The sequence below is a fragment of the Rattus rattus genome, chromosome 14, assembly GCF_011064425.1.
Source record: "Rattus rattus isolate New Zealand chromosome 14, Rrattus_CSIRO_v1, whole genome shotgun sequence".
Lineage (NCBI taxonomy): Eukaryota > Metazoa > Chordata > Mammalia > Rodentia > Muridae > Rattus > Rattus rattus.
Window position 1 is genome coordinate 13173324 of NC_046167.1, and position 13526 is coordinate 13186849.

A 13526-nucleotide genomic window follows, 5' to 3' on the forward strand; every position below is an offset into this window, starting at 1 on the left:
GGCCTAACTTTCTTGCTACAGACAGAGATAAGAGATTCATAAACTAAGATAGTTTTCTTAGGGAGAAGGTGGAAAAGACTATTTTAAAACTTAATGAACTCAAGTAAAAGCATGAAAGTTAAGTCTTTTAGGGTAAAACATCATAGGATGTGGGACTTAGCATAGAAGATTAAAATGTATAGGACTGTACAATATATACAGTATAGTATGTAAAAAAAATGTCCAAAGCTATGTCATATAAATCAACTAAGGTTAACTGCATTCTGAATACTATGTAAAATTCATTGGGAAGGTTTTCAGTCCTAAATAACCCTAAAAATAAATGTCAGGAAATGGCAGCTACTGGAGAAAGCAGACATGGTCCCCGGGATTGTGTCAGAAAGAGAAATACCATGTCACTGAAGAGACACACTTCTATAACTATTGGGACTTAAAAATTAAAACATTACACACATTTCATTTAAAAGCACTGTGACTCAAAAAGGAATCTGGGTCAACTGGCCATCCAGATGGGCGGTTCCTACCCTGATGCTGACCTAAAGGAGGTACAGATTATTCCAACTAATCTGACCTTAAGGCTATATACGAATGAAAGAACAGTACAGAACCAACTAAAATGATGTGTTATAATGTGTCCTAAACATAGTCTAAGTCTGTATGTATAGGTTGTTTTTAGAAAAAGCTGTGTTTATTATTCTGCTGCCCAGTCTGCTGAGACTTTCGCTAGCTGAAATGATTGAAATTAAACCTGAATCTGAGTCTGTACTCATATGCCACTTTGAAAGGCACAGGATGACGTATTTATTATCATTATATTTTAAATTGTCAGCTGGTCTGAAAATGTCACTCTCTGTATTGGAAGAACACAGAACGTAATATACGATCTGCAGTTCATAAAAGAGAATGTTCATAAACCTCTGGGTTAGCACTAGAAAACGTGTAAATCTCAGACATGCTCACAGAAGGCATTTCAGCCACATAAGTGGAATCATATTTCTATAGAAATAGTTGAAGTAATCACTTTCTGTCATGATGGAGGACAAACGGGAAGAGCGGAGCTGTTCCGACCCTCCCTAAATGCTCTCCTCTGTCTTTTACAAGTCCTTTAGGAGGCGTGTATGGCTCGCACTAAATGAAAAAGGCATATTCCCAGGAGGAGGAGGAGGGAGCGGCTGCTATCCTTTCACATCTGGATTCAGAGCAGGAAGATATTGGATAGCACAATTAAGCAGCGATGATGCTAACGGGGAATAATTATTTTACAATTACCTGTGAGCACCACATTTGCTGCTCTAATTAGTTTTTGTTTCCCACAAAGGTTTTTCCAGGAACGCACCCACAGCTCCATTTCTCTTAGGTTCAGCAAGCACTTTTTCTTAAGGAAAACATAAAGACACATTTTCTGCACGGCCACACAAGTAGCACAGTACTGAAGGTGGCTTCATTGTGTGACTTGATACTTCTGCCACAGTGGAAACAGGCAGGGTGGCTTGAAGATTTGGAGGTGCTAACGAACCGGAAACCATTAGTGTGTTCTAAAGCCTTCCTTTCTGTAGTTTTGTAAAACAAACATTGTGATCAGAACTACCTAGCTCTTTGTGAAGACATAATCCATACCTGGGGGAAAATGTCCCTCACCTGAAGAAAGCAAACCTTCCAATAATAAAATTCTAAGTTGGGAATAATGACTTTCTAAACTTGGGTGAAGTTCAAACTTGGAAGTAAACCACAGCAATGACTTATTAATTTAGCTCCTTAAAGCATGCTGAAAGTTTAACATTTTCTATTTAAATGCTAATAAGGGATGCTTATGCATTGTTGTTGAACACTTATGGGAGTGTGATTCTTTTTTGTTTGTTTTTTTTTTTTTAAATCCTTACAATGACCTCAGATTCCTTTAAACACTTCCTTCGATTTCTGCACAATATTTGTATTTAATATGTGCTAGTTGTATGTACAATCATGTGTAACAGATTTAACATATCATAGCATTACCTGCTTTGTGGGAACTGAATGAGTGTTAACTTAAAAGGAATAACACACACACACACACACACACACACACACACACACACACACACACACGGCTAAAAGGGAACTAAAAAGTTTGGTGATTTGTGTAAAATAAAAAGACTGCACTCTTCAAAGGCCAAATAGTGTTATTATAGCTGTTAGGGGAGGAAAACACACTCCATGGTAGAAAACATCATCGCATGAGATCTTAATTACTAGGTGCATATCTGAAAATCCTATTGCCTTTTTATCTTGTCTTTCAAGACTCTTGTTTTCCTAGCTCACTGCATCTCATCAACAGATGCTGTAGCAATCTCAATCCAGCACATTACAATTAAACAGCAAGACTTAACAATTAAAGTAATACCTCTGCCCAGATCAAAGATAACACTGGCATTCTTGAAAGGCTGCGTGGCAAGCGCTTGTAGTCTCACAAGGCCGCTGATACTAAAGTCAGCACTGTTAGCTGAGAAGCCCACCACCACATGCTCTGAAAGTCTTCATTAAAGAGCTGTCTGCTCGCACAGCAGCTCTTCAGTTCCACCTTAGCCTCCCTTCATGACCATGATGGAACTGGGGGAAAATGTCCACAAGCTTGTCGTTTTCTACATAAACTTTAAAAGCCATGAAAAGGTGGGGAGGAAGTCCCATGTGCTCTTAACCTTCATCTTGCTAGTAAACATAAACAATGCATGTTCTCATTTGTCGGTTAGCTAATAAACATATGCAGTAATCTGAGTTTGAATCGGAAACAAGAGTATGTATAGCGACTCTAAATAGGTGACGCATTACTCTTTTATGATACAACTTTGGCTTTTAAGCATCCCCTGTACAACGGGAACACCACCTAACCTTTAGACCCACCATGATATTAGAGATCATATAAATCAAGTATCCCGATACACAGCAGCCATGCAATTAACTAAGCAGGCATTTTCATTTTTACAGAAACAATGACTGCCTCTTGGGGCCAGTCCTATTGCCCACTAAGAGTTTCTTAACCTATAAAATGAGGTCAGGTGAGATGGTCTCAAAACCTGCTTTAGCATCAACTAACATTAACAATAGTGATCTGAGGAACACCTTTCAGTTTACTCACATACAGAAAAATAGTTTTGCCTGTTATCAACAAGCAGATGAATTCCCCAAGTGTACTAGTCAGGATGGCTTATTTTCTTTAAGGCGACTTGCTGAATGTGAAAAGTATATATATAAGATTTCATTTTATCAGTAACTTCTTCTTAGCCATGTAACTGCAAATCTAAAAGACTGACATTAATAATTTTCAAGCCACATTTTCACCTGTAGTTTCTTATTTCTAAGCCTTTATATACTGGTCCTGTTTAAAAAAAAAAAAAAAAAAAAAAACCCAAAGATAAGAGACTCTAAATGTATCACTAAGGAGGTAAAACAAAGAGGAAATACTCATTCCCATTCTCAATGAAAACCAGATGCCCCGGTTTAAAACAGAATTTAAAAGATCAGTTCCTATTTTCATTACACTTTGCTATGGATAATGGTTTATAATAACACACAAAAATAAAACTCTAACAGCCAATATTATTTAAAATGCTTATTTCCCTTTACAGTTTTGTTACCGAATGTTTAGAATCCCCAAACTTGGAAGCATATGTTGTAGCAATTCTGCATCACTACAGAGCCTTAAATGATCTGGGCTCTTTAAGCACTGGATGGCTCCTGGGGCCAGCAAGCGTAATAATTCATCTCAAAAGCTGTTTGTTCATGTGCCTGGAGGACTCAAACATATTACATCTTGCAAACTTATCTAATATATTCCTGTGGGGAAACGCCATTGAGAAAATACGCTCTGCTTTAGAAAATCAACACCAGAAAAGCCCCTATGTTTTATTTAAAGTCCTTTTATGAACAGGCCAATATCTAGCGGACAGCATTTTAGGCCACATGGCAATATACCACCCGTGACAACCAGTCCCCCAAACAATAAATCCATACAGCTATCTTCTTCGATGTCAAAAAAAATGGCTATAAAATACACCACCTAGGTGGGTTTCAAGCATTTTAAAAGTTATGATCTCATTCATACAGCTCTACACCCCCCCCCAAAAAAACAATCTCTAACATGACTTCTAACATGACTTAATCACACACTCTTGTGGAAAATATGTCTCGGTGTTCTCAGGTCTGTGGGGATGCACAACGGTTATCTTGGAAACAAACGAGAACGGCCTCATTTTCGAATTTTCTTTTTCTTAGTTCATTGAAGCAATAGCTGACAAGTGCTGAAAACAATCTGGGATTGACGCCAAAGGTTATCGTTTGGAAATCATGGACTTTTGGGAGGAAAGTGGAGTAGAAGTCATATTAAGATTCGTATTTAATAACAAAAAAACCCATCCAAAACTCTATGACTGAGATACAAAGGCTCTTGTCAGAGCTAAGAGTCTGACACAAGCCACATTCATCTACCAAATGAAAAGGAGGAATTAAATTTTCATAATCCATAATTTAATTGACAAGAGACTACATCTTTCAGAGGCCATTAATGCTTTAAATTCATAGAGCATGCACTAGTTAGATATATTATGTCACTTATGTAGCAGGTGACCATAAATTCAAAATCATTAGTCCCACGCCCTGATTCACCCCTGACAGTCTAGCACATCACAGACTACCTATCAGACAAAACCAGAGAAAAACGGGAAGACTTGCAAAGTAACTCGTGGGGGGGGGGGGAGAGATTGATTTGGATTTTTTAAGAGGACAACGGGATAGAGATCTCTTTAAACCATCCCGAGAATATTACTAACAAAGATTAATTTTTCAGAGAAAAGTGCCAAAAGGGAATTCGATATTTTAATTTGTTATCTGATTAACTCTGAGACAGTGGACCTGACTGTGTCCACTCAAGTTAGCTGCCCTAACATCGACTGAAAAGACAATACATATTTTAACAGATTCTGTCGTCCTTATCTCCCACTTGATTTTTTTTTTTTGAATTCTAGGGCGTCAATAATTGGCCACCGTGGAGTTTTTCAAGATTCTCAACTCATAATACTTAACATACCAGAAAAAAGAATCGAGTATTACAGGCGAAAGCCAGGGAAATGGATCATAAAGCCTGTAGTGGCCCGAATATTTGGAAGAGTAGCATAGGGTGCCAGAAAGCACAGGGATGTTAAGTCTCACAGCGCAGACAGCAGGAAAAATTTGTACATCACTTAACCAAGGGCAGCACCCTCCCCCACTAAATCCGATACATTATGGAATGCCTCACTTGACGAGAGAATTATATACATCCCGTGTCTCAGGAGGACACAGACTTCCCCATCTTGTTCTGGCAACCCTTTTTCTATCTAGGGTTTCTTTACATAACATGCCTGAAATACAAGTGGATCCCACTGAGATCTCCGAGCTAAAGAGAGAAACTTCCCTACCAAGACGGAGCAGCCAGATTTTTTAAAAAAAGAAAGAAAAGAAAAAGAAAGAAAGAAAAATTACACATAGTTTCCTCTCCTCACGGATCCCAGCCCTCCACTTGTCCCAGTAACCGCTCGATCCTAGTTTGGCGACACGTAAAACCACCAGAATCACATTAATTATTAAATCACAGACTACCTATCAGACAAAACCATCCCGATTACGTAAAAATTACCTCTAATTTCCGCACGAGAGTACACCTGGCTAGTTTTAAGGGCGTGTAATTACCCTCTCTCTTCTCTCTCTCTCTCTCTCGCTCGTCCTCCTCTCTCCCATCTCAGAAATGAGTGCGAAAGCCAAGGCTGTTCCGCCGGGCCACCCCGCATTTCTAAAGGCACGAGCGTGCAAAGCAGCACGCGCCCGCCCCGCCCCGGACCCGGCGCCCCGCGCCCCGCCGGCCGGTCCGCCCGCAGGACGCCGCGCCCAGCCTGGGACCACGGGACGCCGCGCGACCCTCGCGGGTCCTCTCCCGCCAGCCCGCGCCAGCGCGCCCAGGGAAGGCTGGCCGCTCACCGAGCTCGCCCGCTCGCCCGCTAGCCCGCTAGCCCGCTAGCCCGCTCGCCCCGCTCGGCCCTGCGCCGTCCCAGCCGCGTCCTCTGAAGAGAAGACGCGGAGGGGAGGCGGCCGCTGCCTCTGTGGAGACGACGCCCCACTCTCGGCCGCGCGGCCCCTCGGGCCCTGGGCCACTCATTCTGTCAGCAACGAGCAGGCGGCCCTCGACCATCATGTCCGGAGGAAATCCAGCTTGAAGGCAGAAGTCATGTTCTCGGCGCACGCAGCGCGGCGGTGGCGGAGGCGGCGGCGGCGGCGGCAGCGGCGGCGGGGGGCTGTGCGCGCCGAGCGGCCGCGGCGGCGCGGACAGGCAGGGACAGGTGCGCGCGGCCTCCCCGGGCGGCCGCCGAAGCGGGCACTTGTCACATTCTCTCCTCGCGCGCTCCACCAATCCCTCCGCGAGCCGGCGCCGGGCGGCCTGGCTGCCGAGCGCCAGGTGCGGCGGGCGGGGGCGGAGCTCCGGGCGGCCGCTCCACGCTTAACCCCCTGCGGGCCCGCCCGCCCGGCTCGCCCCGGCCTCTGCGCACGGCCCCACGAGCCCGGCGCGCCGAGCTGCGACGGTCGCCCCGACCCGCTCGCCGCCCGGTTCCCACGGCCACCGGGAGAGCGAAGCCGCTGGGGACCCGCATCGCGCGCGACCTCCGTGTCCGCCCCCCTCCCCGGGGTGGGGCTGGCCGTGGGGTGCTGCTCTCTATCTGCTAGAGAGGAAGTAACTGTCTTTGGGCGCAGTGGCCCGAGTGACACATCGGAGGACAACGGTGCTGCCTTCGGTGTCTACTTCATCACCGAGCAAGAAACGGGCCTTAAAATGAGAAACTGTCACAAATCCCATTGCTTCCAAAATAAATAAATAAAGAGCGGAGCGCAAAATTGTCATTTCCTATTATTTAACCCGAACAGTAAAAGCCAATCCTGTCACTTCGGGTCACAGTGAAGATTTGTGGGAAGGGGTACTGAGAGGAATTGAGAGGAAAGCGAGCAGATGCTCAGCAAAAGTTTTCAAGGAAAGTAGTTGATAACGCGGCTTATTGTCCTTGTGGTTTGGCTATTTGGGTGACAGCAAACTCTTCAGGGTAGTCGCAAGTATGTTTCATTTTCTGTTGTAAGTCAACATCATAAGTGGCGTACCCGAAACTTTATAGTTTACTTTTTGTGGTAAAATCATTTTTATTCTATATTCAAATGACATGTTTTGAACTCTGAGGCAATACATATCTATACACTTAATGTGTACACAGAGGCATATATACACATACTCATACTTACATAGGACGTATATACATTTTATGGTTTTCTTTGAAAATTTGTATGTCTATGTTCTTTTGTTGTTATTTTAACAGAATATTTTACTAAGGAGCTTTTTTTTTTTAACCTCACAAATGACAGCATGCCCAGATGATGGTAGCTAGATGGTTAAATAGCTAAGTAAACGATAGTTAAATTTATCAGACACGATGTAAAGAAAAGATTCACATTTTCCTCACCAATCTCTGCGTGACAGTGGGAACTGCCCTTGGAGATTATAAGAAAATAGTTAGGTGTCGATTTTAAACCCAGATAGGGCAGTGAGCAATATGGAGTAACAGGCCTGTGCTATTCAGTTAAATCCACACAAACAAATTTAATTAAGTAGAATTTCCTCCTTCAACTGGCTTTTAGCCTCCTAACTGCAGGGTAGTTAAGATAGAAGAGTTGATTAACTTTCATTTTTAAACATTGCCTTTCTGAGGAGCCAGGTCCCAGTTTATAATCACTTGACAGACAATTGCATCAAAAATGAATTATTAGATCAAAATCATACCCAGGCCTTTCTCCTAATTCTAAGCTGTTTTTCCTCCTTACCAAGCCCATTGCCAGCTACTTCTGAAATGATCTCTCTGAGTAGTTAGCTGGGTAACCAACCGAAGACAAACCTTGATGGTTCTTGACCATCACACACTGTTTACGTAAACCTTGAACGCACAGAGATGAGGTGGCCGGACAGTAAATTTGAGACAAAATAAAGCAGAGCCAGCCTCCAAAGCACACACAGTCACACACAAAGAAGGCGTCAGCTACGGAATAAAGCTCCATGTGTACCTGCATTCTATAAGGCAGAAATGCTTCGTGGACACACACACACACTTGTAAAATATTTATTTTCTCTTTAATTGCATGTGAATTAGTTAGGGGAAGCTGTAGGGGAGCCCTCTTACTGACTTAAGCCTTCTCAGCACTTTGTTAAATTCTAGCCTCAAATCCCTTGAGGCAATAGTGGATTCAAAGCAGCTTTTAATCATACTATAAGGAGGGTGAAGGAGGATGTAAGTAGGTCATAGGGAGAGAATTACAAGTGCACAGGTTATTGCCTTATTTAGCAACTACTGGGTGGCATGCTTTTGAGAGCACGTTTGCTTTTGCCATTTGAAGTTAGATGCAAAACGAGGGTCAAAAGGAAAAGAGAACCACACTACGTGGACTGTGGTGGTTGTGAATCCAGGAAGGCTTACAGAGTGTGGCTGGCTTTAAACAGCCCGGCTGGCAAACACACACAGATAATGGCATGACTGCATAGGAACCTGGTGGGGGAGCAGCAGGGAAGCAAAACGTGTGCCCTCCCCCACTTGACAGGTATTCGTAAGTGGCCAAGTGGCAGCGTTTATTTAATGTCTGTTTGGCTTCCATAGTCACAGCGCATACACGCCGTCCACTTCTGATAATCAACTTAAACACCAAAAATAAAAATACATAGCCAAAGAGCTTTGGATGAAAAGCTTCCATTTCTCTTTTTATTGCTTTGGTTAAAAAGGGGGGGGGACACCCCAGAACAACTCAACAAAGCTCCCTTTTAAACCTCCATATAGCAGGGAGCCATCAGGTATCGTGTTTGGGCAGTTAAAATTAACTGGCAGACAGCTTCACTGGGCCACAATTGAACACTCGGGTTCAATGTAGAGCGGTTTCTAAAGCCAAGGATCTTATCGAGAGCCATGAAAGGGGACGAGGACATTAGCGGGGCCTCTCTCTCTAGTGGACATGAACTAGTTGGTGGCACCACCTTGTGCAGACGTCCCTGGGGACCAGGGGGAGCAGGAACAATGAAGTTTCCTTGTAGTTTTAGCTCCCTTGGAACAAAACCTTAAGCTCTTCTTCTACCCCATCCCCCTACCTCCCCTAATTGTCTCCTTTTTTTAATCAACTTGCTATTCATTTCCCAAACAAAAGGCAATTCAAGAATTGGAAGCACTTCAAGGGAAAGTTTCTGAATGACCTCATTTTACAAGAGGCTTTCCAAGGCAAGGCATTGCTCTGTGCTGCCTCGGCTCCCCTTCCCCTCCTCAGCATCCCATACCGTTTTGTCCAGCGGCCATTGTTTGAGCACTGAATTATCACCAGTAAAAGCAACCCTCGATAAAACGGGGTGCTAATAACCGCATCTCGCATGAGAGTGCGCATTGCTTGAAACGGAAGAATCTTCGTCCTTCCACCCTGCTCAGGGTACCAGGGTCCATTCCACTGACTATGCATCCTTCAACTTTTTCTTGTTGTTGTTGTCGTTGGTTTGCGAAATGTATACTTGCATTTGACACTGACACCTGACAGGCCATGAGGAATGTCCATGCTAAAAGAACTTTTGCTTCCTTCTGCAGATAACTTTATACGTCTTGAGAAACATTTCTGTCTTTTATTACTCCTATTCCGGGCTTCCCACATGATTGGACCTTTAAAAGCACTGGCCATCAACAAAGACGTGTTAGTGTTGTTCACTGGATTCCAAATGTCCCATTTTTGAAAGCATGCCTTTGCTTCCCTCGAGACTGGCGACTCAGCGCAAACCAAAGGCCAAAATATCCTTTCCCTATCACACTTTTGAATTCAGATTCTGTTAACATGGTTGTTTTGGTTTAAAAAGCAAGAAAACAAACAAACAAAAGCAAGCCCAGAGTGCTCAGAGCCATTTGAAGCAGGAAATGTAGGCCCTATTATGCGGTTTCCCATCATTTCCGGGCAATAAACTTGAAATCTACATGAATTTTAAGTACCTGAGAGAGTATCTGACTTTGTGGACATGTGTTTTTGTACGGGCGGCTCAATCCAGTTTCGCTAGCAACTTTCAAAAATAAACAATGGCTTAAGAAAAAAAAGATTTTAAACAACCTCGACAAGTCCTCAAGCGATACATTGTAAATATAACTTTTGTGCCTAAGGGTTATCATTTAAGAATAAACATATCACTAATCATCAATTTAAGACTATCCCGTGGGCTGTTCCCATACTGAGTGCCTCTTTAACACATTCCTACAACCACTTAGGTAAAATTTAAAACCCAGGAAGAGAGAGTAGTTACTAAACAGTTACTTTACATTTTTAAGGGATATTAAATAGTCTCTCTTCCTAGAGAACGGGTTCTACTGATGTGCAGTCATATGTTGTTGTTAGGGTCTGTCCTTCCTTCCTTCCTTCCTTCCTTCCTTCCTTTCTTTCTTTCTTTCTTTCTTTCTTTCTTTCTTTCTTTCTTTCTTTCTTTCTTTCTCTTTTTCAATTTGTTTTTAATATAACCAAAATACAGCACGGTGAACTTGTCTTCCTTCTGAAGAGGCCCCTCAATGGAAGCTGCTGCCTTGCATACCTACCTTCGCACTGGAAAATGAAAGGCCATTCCAGGGCTGTCTGGAGCTTCCATTCCAAGGCCAGAGAACGTTAATAGTCTGGGTCTTTCAGACCCAGAGCTCAGCCATCGCCTCCTTTCCCCCTCAAACCTGACCATTCCCTTTTCTCCTTTCTCCATTACCCGCCTCCCTCAGCCTTTAATTTTTCTTGCTCTGTCTTCTCTTCCTGTCTCTGCCCCACCCCCACCACTTTTTCTTTCTCTCTTTCAAATGGGAGCTGGACTAAGTCTCCCTCTCCTCTACAGCTGTGTGTCTGAGGCAGGGTGGGTGGCTACCAAAGTGAAGAGAGGAGCTGGCCTAGGGTTACTTATTTCTACCAGAAATCAAATGTCACTTGCCTTGACCAAGGCTGGTTTCTGAAGTAGCAACAGCTGTCCCTATAGGGAGCGGCAGGATTTCTTTCCAGACGGTGCCAGGAGGAAGGAGGGGGAGGATGGGAGATTGTGTACCACAGAGCAAGAAGATAGGATGTGAACATTTCAAAGAAGTCTGGGGAAAGGGTGGGGAGAAGAAAAAAGGCTTCCCTGTCTAGCATGGAGATTTGCACATGGAAGACATTGGAGGGGATGTGGGTAGCCTTTGAAGGAATGTTCCAGAACCCTTTTGGAAGTTTCGGAGATTTGTCAAACGATACCAGCGCCCTTATTTGGTGCCAGACTGGCGGCAGGAACAAAATTTATACTTATCAGAGTGACGTTTCTAATTCCCTTGCAATCCACCCATCAACACCCTAGCCCATCAAATGTTTCCCCTAATCCACAGGAAGTTATCTGAGTCTCTCCCAAGTTGTCAGATTTTAAAAGGGAGAAATTGCTGCTTGACAAAATACAACAGCTGTGCAAGGACAGCTGGGAGGACCCAGTTGCCGGCATAACATGAGGTCCCCGAGAGATCAGGAACAGGTGGGTGTGGAATAAAAAGAAATGGACAAATGAATGTGGTAAACTTTCGGCATGGGGTTGACTGAGGCAGATCTTATTCGGATTCAGAATTTCCAATGAAAAAAGACAGTCGGTTTCATTTGTCCGAAGCTATTTTCTGTTTTGTTTTGTTTTGTTTTGTTCATGAGCAAATACAACTGGGAGAAGAGTGACGATTGGGAGACTAAAAAGTTGGGTTTCTATAAAATACAGCGCTTACTTCCAGTGACAACCGATTCCTAGCAAAGAGATTTGGGCTCCTAAGATCAGGAAACATCTGACTTTGAGTTTACAGGTCAGGCCCTTTAGGACAAATGATACTTTTGAGCTGAGTAAAATGATCATGAGATTTAAGGATCAAACCTGTTGGATTCTGAGTTTCCTTTTGTCAAAGAACTGATTGACACCAGGACAAGTCATTCAATATTCTGATTAATCAACTGGACCTTTGTCTTACCTGTGGTCATTACTTCCTAGTAGAGAAGAGTGGCTCACAATTCAAAGCTTGCCACGCTCCTCAGATAAAACATATAATGTGCTAGCCTCGTTATTACTACAGTAATTATATAACCGAGCTATTAAAGTGACACGTAGGTTGAAAAAATATCAAGATATTGAGATCAGGGAAAAAAAATTCCCCCTATAATAATAGCCCAAATCTAAAACTACTTTCATTCTATGAGAGGTTTTTGAAGATCCCAAATGCCTGTTTAAATTTGCTTTTGATGCTAATGCCTACCAAGTCTATTAGAGGAAACTTCCTTTCTTCCTCATAGATCTTCATGGAAATTTTGCCATTTCATGGACGTTGTCTGACTATCCAGGGTGATATGTAAGGTGTTATAGCTTCTCTTTATCTGTATTGTCCAGTGTGAAGTTGATACCTAATCCCTAAGTCTCTCAATTCTCTCTTAAGAGTAACAGGCACCTCTGCCCTGTGGTCTATGGCAGGGAGGGAGGACAGATGATACGTTGGGAGCTAAGGATGGCCAGTGGTAAGCTTGGGAGTTTGTTTTGCTTGGTTTTAGTAAGAAAGATAGACATCTTCTTTACCTTATTTCCACCTCACGCACCCTTCACCACCAAGTTCCGGGTCCGTCAGGGTGCGTTTTACCACTGATCCTTCTCCAGACATAGTTTTCTTTTCTCCCCATGAGTCTTGGAGCTTTTTGGTGGCCAAGAAATGTCTTTTATTGAAGACTTGATTATTTGACTGGTTGTGACTGCAATATGACACTTTTTAAAATTAACATTTTAAATCCACAGAGCTTTGAAAAATCTCTATTCTTTACAGCATCAGTTTCTGTTGTGTATCTTAAAGTCCAAGAGAAATGAGTCATAGAATACTTTTTTCTTAGACTTCTTGAATGCCAAATTGGTTGGTATACTCCTATAAATTCCATGCGTTGAAAGCTGAAGTAGAAGGATATGGAGTTTGAGACCAGCAAGGGTCCTATCTGTAGATCCTGTCTAACACTAAAATAAAGACCTTATGAACTCTAAGGTAAGCAAGTGAGAACGCAGAAGCTGTGATGTTTCAATTTCTCTTCCTGATTCCCTTAATCCTTCCTCCGTTATTGCCGGTCTTTATTTCTTCTCATAAATCCTACGCCCTTCCAAAACTTGACACTGGAAAATGAGTAAAGTTAAAAGAACCGTGATCCAGGAAGAATAGAGCAGCTAAAACCATTAGCTGTGACCAGCGTCTAGATGAGCCCTTGAGTGGGTGGTCCACTGACGAATGGACCAATGGCAATAGAAAGGGCACCTGTCAATCAAAAGGTATGACGGGAATGCTGCAGCATAGGTTTTAAGACCGCAAGTACCTGGCTCAGTGGTTAAGGTCACGTACTACTCCTGCAGAGAACCAGAGTTCGGTTCCCAGCACCCTATCTGTGTGACTTACAACCATCTGTAGTTCCAGCCCCCAGGT

General features: G+C 43.2%; 1 protein-coding gene across 15 annotated transcripts in view; it reads right to left on the reverse strand.

Annotated features, from left to right (window-relative positions):
- Positions 1–13526, reverse strand: part of Celf2 (CUGBP Elav-like family member 2) — an 821906-nt gene that overhangs the window by 296175 nt on the left and 512205 nt on the right. The window contains exon 1 of one of the 15 annotated variants that reach the window (XM_032884476.1): positions 6162–6294. The exons of 13 other annotated variants lie outside the window; for them this stretch is intronic. In XM_032884476.1, coding sequence (XP_032740367.1) covers positions 6162–6199 — 38 coding nt within the window. In that variant the 5' untranslated portion in view covers positions 6200–6294. Of the gene's footprint in view, positions 1–5647; positions 5829–6161; positions 6295–13526 lie in introns of those variants that run through there. One more of the 15 variants, XM_032884470.1, reaches the window with a different exon arrangement.